Source organism: Capsicum annuum, chromosome 12, assembly GCF_002878395.1.
Source record: "Capsicum annuum cultivar UCD-10X-F1 chromosome 12, UCD10Xv1.1, whole genome shotgun sequence".
Classification (NCBI taxonomy): Eukaryota; Viridiplantae; Streptophyta; class Magnoliopsida; order Solanales; family Solanaceae; genus Capsicum; species Capsicum annuum.
The window spans coordinates 155083751-155103349 of NC_061122.1; the positions used below are offsets into that span (position 1 = coordinate 155083751).

General features: G+C 39.8%; 1 protein-coding gene across 11 annotated transcripts in view; it reads right to left on the reverse strand.

The window, feature by feature from the left end:
- Positions 1-19599, reverse strand: part of LOC107850957 (protein LUTEIN DEFICIENT 5, chloroplastic) — a 32781-nt gene that overhangs the window by 12666 nt on the left and 516 nt on the right. The window contains exons 2-15 of one of the 11 annotated variants that reach the window (XR_007047975.1): positions 19337-19487; positions 17407-17608; positions 17236-17307; positions 17010-17120; positions 14565-14756; positions 14285-14446; positions 8779-8874; positions 8598-8699; positions 8222-8254; positions 8040-8120; positions 7872-7954; positions 2623-2816; positions 1402-1755; positions 783-1188 (exon numbers count right to left, since the gene is read on the reverse strand). Coding sequence is in view for 2 of the 11 variants with exons in the window: in XM_016695817.2 (XP_016551303.1) it covers positions 7872-7954; positions 8040-8120; positions 8222-8254; positions 8598-8699; positions 8779-8874; positions 14285-14446; positions 14565-14756; positions 17010-17120; positions 17236-17307; positions 17407-17608; positions 19337-19487 (1285 nt within the window). In the remaining 9 variants the exon portion in view is untranslated. Of the gene's footprint in view, positions 1-782; positions 1189-1401; positions 2817-7871; positions 7955-8039; positions 8121-8221; positions 8255-8597; positions 8700-8778; positions 8875-14284; positions 14447-14564; positions 14757-17009; positions 17121-17235; positions 17308-17406; positions 17609-19336; positions 19488-19599 lie in introns of all 11 variants that reach the window. The other 10 variants (XR_007047972.1, XR_007047971.1, XR_007047977.1 and 7 more) reach the window with 10 other exon arrangements.

Below are 19599 nucleotides of genomic sequence, written 5' to 3' on the forward strand. Positions count from 1 at the left end.
CTAGCTTGTTACAAATGTAATTAATACGAGGACCAGTGAGGAACTTGGTGAAGATATCTGCAAGTGATCTTGATCACTTGACTTCACAAATTTTGTAACAATATCTCCTACGAGTATCTTTTCACTGACAAAGTGACAATCAATCTCTATGTGTTTAGTCCTCTCATGAAACACGGGATTTGATGCGATATGAAGGGCTGCTTGATTATCACACACAAGTTCCATCTTACCGGTTTCTGCAAATTTAGTTCTCTCAACAACTGTTTGATCTAAACTAGCTCACAAGGTGCTACAGTTATTGCTCGATTCTGCTTCTGCACTAGATCGAGCAACCACACTTTGTTTCTTACTCTTCCAGGATACCAAATTATCTCCTACTAAAACACAATATCCAGCGTCTACCAGAGGGTGATCCTGCCCAATCAACATCTGTATATCAAATGATATGCTTATGACCTCGATCCTCGAAAAGTAGTCCATTACCTGGAGCTGACTTTATATATCGCAGAATACGAACAACTGCATCTCAATGACTATCACAGAGGGAAGTCATAAAATGACTTACAACATTCACATCAAAGGATATGCCAGGTCTAGTCACTGTGAGATAATTCAACTTTCCAACCAACCCCCTATACCTTCCAGGATCACTGAATGGCTCCCCCTATCCAGGCAAAAGTTTAGCATTTGGATCCATAAGAGTGTCAATAGATCTACATCCCATTATATTCCTGTCTCCTCAAGAATGTCTAAGGCATACTTGCATTGAGAAATAACAATACCTGATCTGGACTGAGCAACTTCAATACCTAAAAAATATTTCAGTCTGCCTAGGTCTTTAGTCTGGGAATGTTGAAAGAGATGTTGCTTCAACTTAGTGATACCATCTTGATCATTGCCGGTGATAACGATATCGTCAACATAAACCACCAAATAAATACACACATTTGATTCAGAATGCCGATAAAACACTGAGTGATCAGCTCCACCATGAATCATGTCAAACTGTTGAATTACTGTGCTAAACTTTTCAAACAAGGCTCGAGGGGACTGTTTCAGACCATAGAGTGACCTGCGCAATCGACATACACGGCTACTAGTCTCCCCTGAGTAACAAAACCAGGTGGTTGCTCCATATAGACTTCTTCCTCAAGATCACCGTGCAAGAAAAGCATTCTTAATGTCCAACTGAAAAAGAGGTCAATGACGAACAATAATAGATATGAAAAGACGGGCATATGTTATTTTAGCCACAGGAGAGAAAGTATCACTATAATCAAGCCCAAATATTTGTGTGTATCATTTGGCAACATGGCGAGCCTTAAGCCGATCAACCTGGCCGTCTGGACTCTAGACCAACTTTGACTGCATAAACCCAACGGCAACCAACACTAGATTTACCTGCAGGAAAAGAAACAAGCTCCCAAGTACCACTCGTATGCAAAGCAGACATCTCATCTATCATAGTCTGCTTCCATCCTGAATGAGAAAGTGTTTCACCTACAGTCTTAGGGATGGAAACAGAGGGCAAAAATGAAACAAAAGCATAATAGGGTAATGATAGACGATGATAACTCGAGAAAGCATAATGTGGATTAGCATTATGAGTGAAATGTATACCCTTTTTAAGTGAAACTAATTGGCTAGGAGGAGGCAAGTCCGCAATAAGAGCAGTGTTTGGCGCATGACATGAATCATCTGGGACTAATGTTGGACGCGAACGACGATGATAAGCCAAAAGTGGTGGCACTGCAGCTGGAGACGTAGAAGTAATCATTAATTCCTCAAAGATTGGAACAGGTAAATTTGGAGATACGGGTAAGACCTCCGAAATATCAAGATAATCAAAAGATGTATAATAAGGTTGAGATTAAAAAAAGGCGACATCGACGGACATAAGGTAGCGATGAAGATCCAGTGAATAACAACAATACCCTTTTTGAACTTGAGAGTAACCAAGGAAGATATACTTGAGAGCACGAGAGACTAACTTATCTTTTCCAGGGGCTAAGTTATGAACAAAGCATGTGCTCCCAAATACACGAGGAGGGATAGAGTAGAGAGGTGACTGTGGAAACAATATGAAATGGGGAACCTAATTTGAATGGAAGATGATGGCATTCCATTAATTAGATAGCAAGATGCGAGGACTGCATCGCCCTAATAATGCAGCGGAACATGGGATTCAATGAGAAGAGTCAAGCAGTCTCAAGAAGATGCTTATTCTTCCTTTCTGCTACACCGTCTGCTGAAGGTTGTACGGACAAAACGTTTGGTGAATAATTTCTTGATGAGACATGAACTCCCAAAACTGAGAGGATAAGTATTCTAAGGCATTATCACTACGAAAAGTACGAATAAAAACACCAAATTGAGTTTGTATTTCAGCACAAAAACTTTTTAATATAGAAACTATCTCAGAACGATCTTTCATTACGGAAACCCATGTACATCTTGAAGAATCATCAATGAAACTAACAAAATAACGAAAACCTAAGAGTGAACTGACTCTACTAGGTCCCCAAACATCAGAATGAACTAATGAGAAATTAGACTCTGAACGACTCCTAATAGTATGTGAAAAAGTAGCACGGGTGTGTTTCCCAAGTTGACATGACTCACAATCAAAATATGGATAAACTAGACAAACTAGGCACCATCTTTTGAAGCTTGGATAGACTCGGATGTCCTAAACGTTTGTGAATTAGGTCTGGAGGGTCTGTAACGGAGTATGCTGTGAAGGAATTTGAAGAGGTAATATGGTAGAGGCCTTGTGTTTCATGTCCTGCGCCAATCGTCTGTCCCGTACCACGGTCCTGCATTAGAAAAGAATCATCAAAAAAAATTATGCTATAATGAAGGGCACATGTCTAACGACTAACAAATGCAAATTAAAAGGACAACCAGGGTCATAAAGAACAGAGTCTAAAGTGACAGAAGATAGGGGTTTGGCTTGTACAACTCCTTTTGGTTTCGTTTGGATCCCATTAGCTAAAGTAATAGCAGGAGTGATTTGTTACCAGAAATATTCAGAAGCACCCGAGTTCCATGACCCATGATCCAAGAGTACTAGACTTTGTGTAACACCCCGTAGCATTCTTGATTTAATACCTCACTTAGTAGCATGCTTAAAGAGCTAACTATCTGAAAACTTTCTAAATGTCAAAAGGACTTAGCCATATTTTAAGCTCCTAAACTTTTATGATTTATAAATCGATTTTTCCAACCTCGAGGTGCGGATTTTTGAGTTGATTCATGTTCAGTGGTGTAAAGGGGGTGTCTCGGGGAAGTTCGAAATTTTCAGACGACGTTTCAAACATGTTTGGATGATCAAAACAAAAGCCCGACGCGATATCGGTAATCGCGTTGGCAGGACCGACACGTCGTGTCGGAGGGACCGGCGAGATGCATCGGGTGCCCAATTCGCAGTTTTAAATTCTGGGTCTGGGAGGGTAATTTAGTCTTTTCCCTCGTCATATCTCAGCCATAACACGAAATTCAAACGTCCTAAAGGCATATTATACCCAAAACCACTCAAATTTATCAAGAAACAAACCCTAATTTCCCTTCCAAGGACCAAGAGTTCATCCTTAAGTTCAAGAATCTTTCAAGAAACAAGCCAAAAGTTGGGTTCCATTCCCCATACTAGTGATCTAAGGTACGTGGGACTATCTTAAACACCATAGGCATTGATTTTCGGTTTTCAAATTCGTTTATATATATATATATATTTATATATATATATATACGAAATTGTTTCAAGATCATTGAAAAACTTGTGTTGAAATTATCAAATCATGATAAGTTGCGAAAATTATGATATGAAGCCCTAAACTTGAATTGTTTTCGTGTGACCATGATGATGATTAGATTGTGAATTTAAATGAGAGCATGGGATATGTAATTCCCTCTTTTGCTATGAAATTGTTTTGATTTTACATGTTGAGAATGGGTTATGCAAATTGTTAAATGTTTGAGCCTGTAATGTATACATTGAACAGTTTTCATGAGATAATGGAAGAGTGATTTGCTTGTTTTATGATGATCATGATTCCTATTTAGAATGGCTTAAAAGTGATTGAAAAGGGTGACCACCATAGAATAAGTATTGAGAATGCTTTGTTTTTTCAACTATTTTGAAATATGAACTTTAATTCAAAAGGTAGAGCTTTTAGGTGGTCAATAAACATCTTTTGAAAGAAGATAAGGGCAGTAGAGATGTTGTGACATGACTAGCAAGTCTGGGTATGACGATACCCTATTTTGATATGCCCAAAGATATTAAGAAAGAAATAACTTTTCAAAGAAGATATGGTTTAAAGAATCTAAAACTGGGCTTAAGAGAGTTAGATGGTTACCCGAAGAAGGTACGAGTCAAACGACTCATTGCCCGAAACCGTGATTTGCCGACACGGGTTTATGATACCCGAAAGGGAAATTGTATGCTAGCGACGGCCCAATTGTGTAGTAGAGAAGTAGAGACTCCAACCCTTGCAGCAAACTTGGGTTGGGAGCTTGGCCCCGAGTCATAGACGGATTCCATATAGCCCATGGAATAGCAAAGTTGTAGGGTGTACCATCTGGCTCAGAAGTAAGATAAAGAGTAGAGTCGTGAATTACAAAATGTGTATTGAAAGTTTTGAATTAGGCCCATGTGTTTTCAACTGTTTCAAGATGATACGTGATTTGTGAAATGCTCTCACCTATGTTCTATAATAATGCATATTCTGTTTTTGGATTGTTCTGTTTACCAGTACATTTGTATTGACCCCCGATATTTCAGGGTCTGAGGCTCAGTCCAGGGGTCCCGCTAAGCCGTAGATTTGTCAGACAAAAGTGTGCAGTCGATGAGCCTCCCTTATTTCGGAAGGCCTATTTTTTAGAACATTGTTATTTCATTTTGTTTTTGGACCGACTGGGGGCCTTGTCCCAGTTTAGACAAAAAAATGCTGGTTTTGATGTACTAGAGATTTCGCAAACTGATGTTAGATGCTGTTAGAGGGTTATGAATTTCATTTTGAATTGGTTAGTTGCACTATAGTGTCGACCATGATTACGTATTATGATGTTTCCGCTTTTCTTATTATTGTATGAACATTGTGCATGATTGCCAGATACACAGAGGTGCCCGGGCCTTCATAGTTCGGGATGCCCGTCGCGGCCAGGGCCTCGGCTCGGGTCGTGACACCATGAAACACAAGCAAACGGATTACCAGCAACAGAAGCATCAGGCTGGGCAATCGAGGCTACTTGTGGAGATATCTGCTTACTTGCTCGATACTGAAGGAACTCGAGCATTATTGGATGGTTGATTAGGCTATGGAGATGTCTGCTTACTTGCTCGATTCCGAAGGAACTCATTATATTCCTTTACAGCAATAGGATCATAGCTGGGTGATGGGCCATGCAAACTATTACATATATCCTAAATATGACATATATCCTGAGTGTGTCCAACTTTATGACAATAACTATACTTCGATCTAAATTTTTCAAAACGACCTCCTCGTCGCCGATTTTCCATAGGTTTATATGTTCATTTTTCTATGGTTTGAGATGCAAGAATAGAGGAAGCAACAGTGGGTGATGAAATTACTTTGTGACTGGGAGGCGCGGCAAGACGAAGCAGACGAGAGAATAACTCATCAATTGTAGGAACCGTAGGACTAGCTAAAATCTGATCACGTACTGCATCATGGTCAGTAGAAAGTCTAGCAAGTGTAAGAACTAAAACCAACATCTGTCTATGCTCTTGTTGTTTTTCCACATCCGCAGTGACGGGCATCAATGTATCAAATTCTTCCATGACTACTTAAACTTGTCCTAAGTAAGTAGACATCGAATTTTTGTTTTTTCTAGTTGATCATCCGAGATATCACATCATAAAACGAGATATGTCATTAGTGTATAAAGTACGAGCCTTTTCCCAAACTAACACGTCTGGAATGAGCGAAACAAAGGCATCAACTTGGAAGCAATAAATCGCCATAAGAGACTACATAATTGAGTGTCAACCTTCTCCCATTGTTCTTTGGCTTTCGCATCTTCCATGCTAGATTTTGCCTTCTCATCTACCGGACTAGCCTTGATCTTTAAGTGATCTTGGACACCTTGACCTTTGCACCACAACTCAACTGAGGAAGTCCAGGCTAAATAGTTTGAACTTCCCATTAAAGGTTTAGAAGTGATCATAGGACTTGAACTTTCAATTCCAGTATTTTTGGAGCCAAAAATATCATACCGAAAAGACATCTTAGGAAATTTTGACTTAAAAACACCAAGAAACAGAATCTGGATGTCTGAAAATTCGTTGGAAAAAATATGAAATCGTTGGAATTAAGTTTCGGCGATCAGAATCTGAAAAGGCCAAGCGGAATCTGGAAAAGAGTAACTGATCGGAGTCGGAATAGATCGGGGACCCCAACAAAAAAGGAACAACTCAAAAAATTCGACCGGAGATGGGCTCATGCGCCAACCCGTGAAACAGATCTCACCGAAATTACAGAATTCCGGCAGGCGCGTGGCTGGTACTTTTTTGGCTGTTTAGGTCGGGTGTTTGTCGCCTGAGCTTTCCGATCCGCTTGGTGGTGTTGTGTTTTGCACACAACCCATAAAATAGAAAATGACACAAATCAGTCACCGAAAATTGATGCATGGTAACTTAGTTTTCTTTTTTGAAGTTTCTCACCAATGCTCTAATATCATGTGAGAAATAATGGAGAAAAATATCATTGAAATTGTGTGTTTACATAATTACATCCAGACCTTATTTATAGACACTAAATTACAATCCTTTTTCAAGTAGGATTTTATATATTATTCCTATTCCTACTCATATTCTAACAACCCCGATGAAGTGCTAAACAATTTCAGAATATAATGATTAAAAGATGACCTAAGAGAACCTAAACCAAATAATAGCAACCAGCTAAATATGGTGCAGATGTAAGTCCCTCTTTCAAGGTTTATAAAGATAAAACTTCAGTATCACTGGGCATGGCCCCATGTCAAACCCAAGTGTTGAAAAATTATAGACGTTGATAGAATTCTATGACCAATTCTCACTATATGATACAATTTGCCTTTTGATCTCTTCAAATGAATGCAACGGTATGGGAAAACTCAATCCCTTATCTCTCCATTTCCAATTCACCTTTTTCAAGAAACTCTGTAAAGAAAATAGCACATAATCTCGCCAATTTCAGTGAATGGCCAAATTGATCCTGAACCACTCTGAGTCCGAGACCGTACCATTTTCCACTTTGCCCTTGTAGAAATGTTCAAGGCAGAACACAAAGTATATAGTATGCATGATGATGACCTCCGTGTTCTGTGTTCAGCTGCTATTATGCGAAGGGAGGACATTAGGATGCAAAATCAGACAAGGAAGAGAAGTTTGCTAAAACTATTGCCAAACTACCAAAAAAGCTTTAAGATTAGAGCTGACAAATGACCTTAGTATACTACTATCCCGAACTTTTACGGAGCAAATGTTTCTGCAAACTAAGAACACCAGTTTATTTCTTTCTCAGAGAAAGATAGAAATTATCTGCAGTATGCACTAGTTTAAGCATCTCTGCACCCTGAGCATACAAGAGCGCACAATATTGGTAGTAGGCTCAATGAGGTATTATTCAAAAGCAGATGCTGACAAGGGCAATCAGTTGATTTTCATCATCGAACAGCCTACACCTAACATGCTAAAAGCAAGATCAAATATTTCTTTTCATCCCTTCGTTTCTTATTTTTTCTGTCCTGAGGGAAGGAGAGATGCATTTTCAGTCTCTCCAAAGATTGTATACACTCGTGGGACAAATATTTAATTGATCAGGTTTGTGTGAAATGCTTCTCAGAACAAATTTCGGGATAACCTTTTAATTGGGTAACCTCCAATTACGTCCTCTTCAATAGAACGACGAATCAAGACTGGTGGCTGTGGGTATAGTCTTAAAGACTGCCAAATTAAAAAGAAGCATTTCAGAAAGTAAACACTTGCAAGCACAATAAAAGGATTTGACTGAAAGTAACATTCATCTTACTTCATTAATCACACGAGTTGTGTATCTGAGTTTCTTTAGATCTTCAATGGTTGGAAACCTATCCCCTAGAACTGAATCGACCTGATATTAACAATAAATACACTACGTATCAGATCCAACTGGCTGTTCTCTGAAAAGTTGATTTAAATATTCCAAGTGAGAATATTTATATTTTAACCCACCTCATCTTGAAGCTTGGCCATGACACTAGGTTCCTGCAGTTAATCAGGGTTGAAAGAAAGGTCAAAGATACTATAATGGAGAACTTCACAGCTACCAATGGAATAGCTTTATCTCCTTTTCATTTTCATATCTTGAATAAATCATAATTTCCAAATGTTCAACCATGAGAAAATTATTAATGATAGCCAGTAAGAAAACATTAACCCTAGCCAGTAAGATTTGGAATGAAACGCGACAGGCAGACAATCATAATTGACACTTAAAATATCTATCAAAGATGCACATAATTTTTTGAAGGAAAAAGCTTCACACAGAACTTAAAGAACATTGCACAGAGTTATCTGAACTCTGAATTCTCAAGTTTGTTGTACCAACCTTGGACAACAGATAAAAGGTCCATGTGAGCACTGCCGCAGATGTTTCATGTCCGGCTATAAGCATTGTCATGAGGTCATCACGGAGTTGCTTGCTTGAGACCTACAACTTAATGCATGAGAAGCCTCTAAACTAAATTGTTTGGCAGTGTAAATGCATCCAAAATTCCAATGTGTCATACCTCATCTCCAGATGCTAACAAGAAATGGAGGATGCTAGGATCTTGTTCATTCATGTATTCCTCGTGAAACTGCAACTCTTCTTCATCTACCATCCTCTGAAATGAATTTCGAGGTAGGCACGACTCAGAACAAAATTACTAGCAAAAGGTCAAGCAAAGTAAATTTGGATAGTTATCAGAAAGGCACTGACAATATAGTAAAAAGAGTTAAAAAATGGTTGCATGTGAATACTCACTCAAAGCAACTTATCTTTCAAAATCTATATTTGCAATAACATCTGAAGCTAATTCACTCAAGGGCTTGGTTTCGCACTTAACTCTTGGCAATAAGCAGTCCTCTCTTTGCCTTTATCCTTGACTGAATTACTGTTTCTTATTAACTTAAAAGAGGAAAAACTACACCTTTTGCCACAAAGTTCATACATCTTATTCAAAGAGTAGGACAAGCTATTTCAAACAAAATGGAGAACGACATCAAGACAAAGCCTTTAATACTGCAGGTTAATAAGAAGATATAACAAAGTCGCCATGGAGCTTTGCAGTATTAGATAGGAGAACCACTTAGTCCCAGTTTCAGTACACAGAGATGTAGAGGTCTCTAAAAAACCCATACATCCCCTTCCATAAAGCCACTATGCTAGTTCTGTGAAGCATATATTCCGATAATCTTTCCCATATCCGATTACCACTTCACTTTTTATTCTTAGTTTGTAAGTGCTGAGGTTTTATCCTGAATCATACTAATCCCGATCATATTCAAGCAAATTATTGTCCATTATTATTTATAAGGTAGGTTGTTTTGAAACACATAAAAAATAAAAGTTGAAGAAACGGTGAGAAGAAGAAAAACTTCGAAATTGCAGTAGTCGGATTGTTAGGTCCTATACAATCCTTACTGATCATAGGATGATTCCTTTCCAATCTGACCACTTATTGACATTAAGGATCTGCATATATTTTTAAAATGGTGTCCAAAAATAAGAAAGGAGATCGGGAGAATCTGCTGGGCAAATCTCTTACACAGTCTACAACAACAACAACAACAAACCCAATGTATTCCCACAGCGTGGGGTCTGGGAAGGGTAAGATGTACGCAGTCCATACCGCTACCTCCGAAGAGGTAGAGAGGTTGTTTCCGATAGACCCCCGGCTCAAGATAAAGGATAGTAAACAAGGGGATGGATGACATAACTGAAATAAAGAATAAGAGATAATAAAATAAAAATCAGAGAAATATGAGATACGGGAAATAAGAGCAACACGGAATAAGAAAAATAGGAACTAAGAAATAAGAAATAGTCCACCCACCTAGTAGTAACATACACTCACATACCAAAGACACCTATGTACGCTGTCCTACGATTACTATCCCAGCTACACAAGAACTCTCCTAACTGCTTGCTACAAACCACACACTAACACTAGCCTTCTACCCTTATCCTCGACCTCCAGACCTTCCTATCTAGGGTCATGTCCTCAGTAAGTTGAAGTTGCTCCATGTCATGTCTAATCACCTCCCTCCAGTATTTCTTCGGCCTACCTGTACTCCTCCTGAAGCCATCCAACGCTAGCCTCTCACTCCTACGAACCGGAGCATCCGTGCCCCTCCTCATCACATGCCCAAACCATCTCAGTCTTCCTTCCCGCATCTTATCCTCCACCGAAGCCACTCCCACCTTCTCCCGAATAATCTCGTTCCTAACTCTGTCCCCTCTAGTAAGCCCGCACATCCAACGCAACATTCTCATTTCCGCCACCTTCAATTTTTGGATGTGAACGTGCTTAACCGGCAAACACTCCGCTCCATATAACATGGCCGGATGAACTGCCACTCTATAGAATTTGCATTTAAGCTTAAGTGGCATCTTCTTATCGCACAACACTCCCGAGGCGAGCCTCTACTTCATCCATCCAGCTTCAATACGTTTAGAAACATCCTCATCAATCTCGCCATTCCCCTAGATCATGGACCCAAGATACTTAAAACTATCCCTCTTACAAACATCCTGGGAGTCCAACCTCACCACCACTTCGTCCTCCTACCTCGAGTCACTAAACCTTGCATTCCAAATACTCCGTCTTGGACCTACTCAACCTAAACCCCTTAGACTCAAGGGTTTGCCTCCAAACCTCGAATTTGTCATTCACACACCCCTGCGTCTCATCAATCAGCACTACATCATCCGCAAATAACATACACCAAGGCACCTCGCCTTGAATACTCCGCGTCTACACGTCCATCACCAACGCAAAAAGGAACGGACTAATAGTTGATCCCTGATGCAACCCTGACTTGACCGGAAACTGCTCTGAGTCACCTCCCGCGGTCCTCACTCGGGTCTTCCCTCCATCGTACATGTCCTTAATAGCTCTGATGTACGCCACCGGAACCCCTCTTACCTCCAAGCATCTCCAAAGGACCTCCCTCGGGACTTTATCATACACCTTTTCCAAGTCGATGAACACCATGTGTAAAGCCCTCTTTCTTTCTCCATACTGCTCCACCAATCTCCTTACCAGGTGGATTGCCTCTGTCGTCGAGCGACCGGGCATAAATCCAAACTGATTCTCCGAAACGGACACGACCCTGCTCAATCTCCGCTCAACCACTCTCTCCCAAATCTTCATAGTGTGACTCAACAACTTAATACCCCAGTCTAATGGTTTCTAAATTTCCTTTGTTGTGGGACGATATATCTAATATTCTAACACAACGCTTCAAGCTCAAATATGGAAAAGTCACCTTCACTGTCCAAACTAATAATGTGGAATAGGACCATGAGCTGATGAAAGGATATAACAGAAAGAATGTATCACCAAGATACACTATCAAGGTGGATGTAAGAAAGGCATATGACTCAGTAGAATGGCCTTTCCTGAAAATGGTGTTGCTAGAATATGGTTTGCCTACAAAGCTGGTGGAGTTGATCATGACTTGTGTTACAACAGTCAGTTACTCTCTGATCCTCAATGGTGGGCTCACATCCAGTTTTCAAGCAAGAAAAAGGCTAAGACAAGGTGACCCCCTATCCCCCTACTTATTTGTCCTAGTCATGGAATACCTAAACAGGGCACTGAAGAGATTACAGAGTATACCAGCCTTTAACTTTCATCCGAGATATGAGAAGCTGGGACTAGTCCATATATGCTTTGCAGATGACCTACTTATGTGTTGTAGGGCTGATAAAGAATCCCTTGAGTTGATGCTACACTGCTTTGAACACTTCTCCAAGGTATCACAAGGTATCACAGGCAAACATGGACAAGAGTTGTTTATATGTAGCTGGAATATCCAATGAATTCAAACAAAAGATATTGTTAACATACAAATTTTGCTTGGGATCCATGCCTTTTAAATACTTAGGGGTACCACTGGGAGCTGGGAAACTAAAGATCCAGTAATATATGCCCCTAGTGGAAAAAATAACAGCAAAAGTGAAGTGTCGGACATCAAGATTCCTATCATATGGAGGTAGAGTACAACTAATCAAAAGTTTGTTATTTGAAATGCAAACATATTGGTCACAGGTCTTCCTGCTTCAAAAAAAAGTGATATCCATGGTGACAGCAATATGCAGGGATTTTCTATGGCATGGGGCTGATGCTCAATCACACAGAGCACCAATAGCATGGGCTACACTGTGCCAAACTAAAGAGACTGGTGGGCTAAACATATTAGATTTCTGTATGTGGGAGCAGCAATTTGCAAACTCCTGTGTGATACAATGCTAAGTGTGTATCAAGAGATTCCAGCCAACACAAGAACAACAAGATGAACAACAAAGTGCTAGTGAATCGAAAATGGCCACACACGGCTTCACTAGGCTTGCAACACTTGTTTGAACTAGAAAAGTGAGTTTAAAAACAAGAACAACAAAGACAATATTGCTAGTGAATCGAAAGAGCCCCACACGGCTTCACTAGACTTTTATATTCAACAACACAATGTTAACAAGATTTACAAAGAAAGAGATAGAAAATTGACACACAATATTCATTAATCTAAGAACACCTAACAAGAGAAAGGACCCTAAGACTAATAAATATCAATACCAAGTCCTTACTTGGACCAAGAGGAACTCAAAGAACCTCAAGAACCAAGTTTCTTGCCAAGATACAACACTAGTATCACTCTACTAGTGAGAATTTGGTTTTGGCCTCTCCAAATGATGAGAAAGATAAGTCAAAATTTACAAGTCTTTGTTTCTTGAATAATAGGAATGAACTAAAGCAAGACTAGCCCTATTACATGGCTTATATAGTCACTTAGAAAGGAGGGACAAAGACCAAATTACCCTTGGCATTTAAGTGGGTGGGTTTGGGGTGTCTTGGTGGGCCTCTTTACATTTTATTAAATATAGGCCCTTAGATGGGCTCACAACGGCCTCACACATGGCCAAGAATGTGAACAAGACTTGGAGTCGTTGCAACTCACGTGCTTGGCTTCGTGTGAAAGGTCTCGAGCTAGGAATTCCCGTATCATTGTGGGCACTAGCTCTGAATGAAGATACACTCTGGATATAGTGGGTACACAACTTCTACATAAAGAAGAACACCTGCGAGGACATACCAGCACCTAAGCAGGCAAGCTGGATAGTGAGAAAGATTTTTTATGCTAGAAAATGGCTTCTAACTGGGGGTACCACTGACATGACTACTACACTTCAGCAATGTTGCAGCAAGGGGAAGTACAGCATCAGCAAAACTTACAGAACCATGATGTCGCAGCAAGCAAGTGTCGAGTGGAAACAATTAGCCATGCTGAAAGGTCTAATCCCTAGACATCAATTCATCATGTGGATAGTTATCAGAAGAGTGGTTGGATAATGGATAGTTATCGAATAAGTAATGGAACAGCATTGGAAGAGTCACGAAAAACAGGTGTATTGCTATCGGATGATCACTTGAATAAGGCAAAATCAGAGGAAACGCACTGCTGCCACTATAGCGGTAAAAGGAGATGCAATGCCACTGAATGAACATTGGAAAAGAGTCATGGTATCACTAGAGCGAACACTGGAAAGAGATTGAAATAGTGAAACTAGGAAGAAGAATGAAAATTTTGGCCGATGGAGCAGCTGTAGCTGAAATAACTTACGTCCTTACCAAAATCGTCCATACTCTGACACCATATGAGTAATAAGAGGAGATTGGGAGAATATTTTGAACTAGTCCACTATCCAGGAGCGGTTATAGATAGCTTAGGCAATACACAAGATTCTGACATTATAACATTATACCGGTCAAGTTGGATCGTGGAATTGAATGAACCTATGCACATTGAAATTCTAATGACATGAGGTCAGAAGCTTTGCTTCATAAACAGGTAAAGGTCTGGGATTGATTTTTATGGAAATACTCCATTTCCAGGAGGTCCAATAAGGCTTCAACTATACAAATCATTTCTGTCATGCAGACAAATAAATAAAATTAGTAAAAGTTCAAAGTGATTTTGTTCTTGAATAGCAGTAGATCATGATAATCTCTGAAGCAAATAAAACATTACCTTACATGTAGCAATCAAATCATCCAATGTGGCATTAATCAACTTGAGAGCTGCATTGACCTTTTTCAGCTTTGGAGAGATATCTTTCCAGATGGGTATTTCCCAAACTGGAATCGGTGCAGTACTGCGATCTTCTGCTTCCCTAAGTACTGTATATACAGCCTGAACAAGACAAAATCACAAGCACAGGTACAATTGCTGCTGTTAAAAATATATAAAATTTGCAATATCTGCAACAAAATAGACTAAACAAGTAAATTGATACAAGCAAAAGTAGTACCTCCACAATACCATTGTCTATGGTTAACGAGTCAAAATCATAATTAAATACAGCTTTTCCAATGATGTCTAATGTTAGACGGGAGAATAGTGATTCCATCTCTACATCTTCTCCATCAGATGCAGCAACATCAATCTTTTTGCACAACCTGTCGGTTGCTTTTCCAAATAAGCCAATCATAGCTGCTACATACTACAATCAGCAATGGAAAATGATGACAATAGTAACAATTTAGAAGGATTTTACCTTCTCACTTAACGCTACAGAAACAAAGTACCTCCAAAGAAATAGAGAGGTTGTTTCCAATAGACCCCGACTCAAGATAGAGAATAGTAAGCAAGAGCGTAATGCACCATTAAACATGGTGGGTGGCATAACATAAAAGGAATAAGACATACTAAAAATAAAATAGAAATCAGAGCAATATGAAATAAGATAAATAAGCGCAATATGAAATAAGAGATAAGAAATATGGCATCCGGAAAGTACGACCCCTACCTATGGACACGGTCCTGGGATTACTAACCCAGCTATACATGAGCTCTTCTACTACTAGCTACAACCCACGCACGCGACCTAGCCTTCTACCCTTATCCGCGACCTCCACACCTTCCTATCTAGGGTCATGTCCTCCGTAAGCTGTAGCTGCTCCATCTCATGTCTAATCACTTCCCTCCAATACTTCTTCGGCCTACCTCTCCTTCTCCGAAAGCCATCCAACGCTAGCCTCTCACACCTACGAACTGGGGCATCCGTGCCCCTCCTCATCACATGCCCAAACCATCTCAGCCTTCCTTCCCGCATCTTGTCCTCCACCGAAGCCACTCCCACCTTCTCCCAGACTATCTCATTCCGAACTCTATCCCCTCTAGTAAGTCCACACATCCAACGCAACATTCTCATTTCCACCACCTTCAATTTTTGAATGTGGGAGTTCTTGACTGGCCAACACTCTGCTCCATATAACATAGCTAGACGGACTGCCACTTTATAGAATTTGCCTTTAAGCTTAAGTGGCACCTTCTTATCACACAACACACCCGAGGCGAGCCTCCACTTCATCCAACCTGCTCTAATATGGTTAGAGATATCCTCATCAATCTCGCCATTCCCTTGAATCATAGACCCAAGATACTTAAAACTATCCCTCTTACAAACATCCTGGGAATCCAGCCTCACCACCACATCGTCCTCCTGCCTCAAGTTGCTAAACCTGCATTCCATATACTCCATCTTGGACCTACTCAACCTGAACCCCTTGGACTCCAGGGTTTGCCTCCAAACCTCCAATTTTTCATTCACACCCCCTCGCGTTTCGTCAATCAACACTACATCATCCGCAAACAACATACATCATGGAACTTCCCCTTGAATACGTCGCGTCAACACATCCATCACTAACGCAAACAGGAATGGGCTAAGAGTCAAACCCTGATGCAACCCTGTCTCGACTGAAAAATGTTCTAAGTCCCCTCCCGCCGTTCTTACCCGAGTCTTTCCTCCATCGTACATATCCTTAATAGCTCTGATGTACACCACCAAGACCCCTCTTGCCTCTAAGCATCTCCAAAGAACCTCCCTAGGGACTTTGTCATAAGCCTTCTCCAAGTCGATGAACACCATGCGCAAATCCCTCTTTCTTTCCCTATACTGTTCCACCAATCTCCTCACCAGGTGTATTGTCTCTGTCGTTGAGTGACCGGGCATTAAACCAAACTGATTCTCTGAAATGGACACGATCTTCCTTAATCTCCGCTCCACCACCCTCTCCCAAATCTTCATAGTATGACTCAGCAGCTTGATACTCTTATAGTTGGTGCAACTCTAAATGTACCCCTTGTTTTTGTATGAAGGAATCATCGTACTCCACCTCCAGGCTTCAGGCATCCTCGTCGTCTTGAAAATGCCATTAAACAAATCAGTTAACCACCTTAACCCTGCCCTACCTGAAAACTTCCAAAAATCCACCGGAATCTCATCAGGCCCCGTCGCCCTTCCCCTCCGCATCGTACGAATAGCTTCTCTGACCTCCTCAACTTTAAAGCGTCTACAATAACCGAAATCACGTCTCTCCTCCGAGTGTTCCAACTCACCTAACTCAATGCCTCTGTCCCCTTCCTCGTTCAAAAGCCTATGGAAATACTCCCGCCATCTCTTTTTAATATGGGCATCCTCCACCAAAACTCTACCATCCTCCCCCTTAATGCACTTCACTTGGTTGAGGTCCCGACCCTTCCGCTCCCTAGTCATAGCAAGCCTATACAACCTCTTTTTCCCGCCTTTCACCTCTAACCCCGCATACAAGCTCACTTACGCTACAGAAAAAAAAAGAAAAAACAAATAAAATAGAAGAGCAAATTAGCTCATATGAATTCAGTAAGAGGCGAACTGACAACAATAAGACAGAAGAATAAGCCCCAAGAAGTAGAACAATTGCATTGATACCTTTTGATGCAATGCTGGTACAATGGCACGCCGCCTGACACGCCAAATTTCTCCATCTGCAGGTATAAGTCCCTTCCCCATCACAAAGTTCAATATTTCAGCTAGGATACCCTGGAGATGGAGGAGTCAGAAGATATCATCTTTTGAATTTTGAGTTGATTATTTGTTCAGTCACCCTTCATATTCACAACAAACTAATAAGAGTACAGACAGCAAATTGATTTACCTTAGAATAAGCTTTTGAATTATCTTTCAGTATGTGCTTGGCTATCGATGGATCAGAAACTATTAAGAAAGACTGCAAAAAATGTCAAATCATCAAAAAATCACACAAAGAGTCTGACTGACTTTAAAATACACAAGTGAAAAACATAGATTTTGATGCAAATGAACAAACCTTGGGACCAAAAATCAACCGGAAAATTCCACCATAAGTAAGGTAAAGCTCATAAAGTGGGATGAAGAATGGCTCTTCCCGAATAGCGCTGATGGATCCTTTTGCCTCTGGAATGCGAGGCCCCAGCTGTAGAGAGAAGAACTCAAGAAACTCCTTTGGTACACCCAATTTAGACAAACCATTTTTGAGCAATGAAGGGAATCTACAATTTAGCAACAGAATAACTTCAAGTCCTATTATTGTCAGCTAAAGATAGAAATATGTTGCGTTAAAAGAACTTATCGAATTAAGTGGTTAGCTAAAGTTCACGAGCCTCAATAAGGAACAAACTGCTAATTAGATATATCAGCATGGTCTTCTGTTTCCTGAACATCTGAATAAGGAAAATATTCTCTCTAAGTAGGAATCCTGAAACAGCTAGTCAGCTAGATAATGCATGAATTGACATCACTAAGTGCTCCACAATTTAAGATTGATGACTGAACATGTGAAAAATAAAAAACACACAGAAAATAATTAAGAGACTGACTGGAGACTAATTCCACAAGCCTGATTCCTTTTATAGGCACACTTTTACAAAGTATATAACTGCATATTTCCGGCATGGGAAACTTTCAGAGGATAGATATGAGACATGGCTATCTACAATCTACATTTAACTTTCAAACACTCCTCACTCCGGTGCATACGAGTCGTATATACCGAGCTTATCAGATACGTTATTGATTCAAGGATTGGTAAGGTGCTTGATAAATATATCTACAAGATATTCAACTTCCAAAATTTCAAGTCTCCTCAGATTCCTTTTCTCCAATAAAGTGACAATTGAGTTTTGTGTGATTAGTTCTCCTGTGAAAGACCAGATTTGGTGCAATATAAAAAGCAACTTAATAATCACTCAAATTTCCATCTGATTGACCTCTCTCTAAACTTCAATTCTTGAGCAATTATTTGATCCATATAAGTTTAGAAGTGGCACCATTCAATATTCTGTGCTTTCACTGGATATGGCAACTAAATTTTTTTCTTACACTTCTAAAGCACCGAAGTACCTCGATAAAAAAAAATATCCAAAGTTGGAGCACCAATTAAAATGTGACCATGCCTGATTTCATTTGTATATCTAAAAATCTGCTCATATCCTGCATTCTCATACAGTAATCCTTGTCCTGAAATAGATTTTATATATTGAAAGACACAAACACTGAATCCTAATGAGTATCACATGGAGAGTCCATAAACCAGCTTAAAACACTTACCTGAAAAGCAATATCATGTCAACTTATCGCGAGATAATTTAACTTGCTAACAACTTCTGTCTCTCAGGATCACCAAGAGCCTCCCTGACTTGTTGGAAGCTTAATCAATGAATTTTTCCCCTTAAAGTATTTGTTTTTCTCTTACAATTCAGAGAAAAAACATGTCCAGTGAAAAATATAATCATATTGAGTAAAAGGTTCATATCATCATTATCATAAAGTTGTTTGCATATTCCAAATAGTCCTAACGATATATCAATCAATGCAATGTGTATAATATGAAAAGATTTTTTTTTTCTTTTAGGGGGTGGGGGGTGGGGGGGGGTGGTAAATGTGGTGACCGAACGAGCTTGCGCGCGTCTAGACTAATTCCACGGGATACATGTCACTTCCAACCTACAACATGTATCAGGTCTGTCCACAAAGTTTATAATAGATGGAAACATCGAGCATTTTTGTGACCCCGAGACCGCATGGTTCTCACACACTTGATTAACCACTAGGCACGTCCTTGGTGCTAATATGAAATTAAAGAATTATACACTTAAAACAACTAATAAGACCAATAAATTTGACTATAGCTCTTTCATTATAGGATTTGTTTGTTCATCAAAACCAATACTAGCCATATAAAGATTATCCATTACTGACTACAGTGTAAGTGAAGATACCCAGGTTGTTCAACAGTGAATTCGCCGGAAGCAATACGAGCAGATAATTCAGCTCGCCGCTTAGCTTGTAGAAGCTTCTCCACCTCCTTAACTCCTTCGTCTACCGACTCAGGCTCTCTTCCATTTGAAGAATACCTTATTGTAAAATGTCCTGCACTAGCAAAATAATGAAGGAAAAATCCCATCTCAATATACATATATATATATATAAATATATATATATACATACAAAGAAAAAAAAGTAAGGATATAAAATGATATGC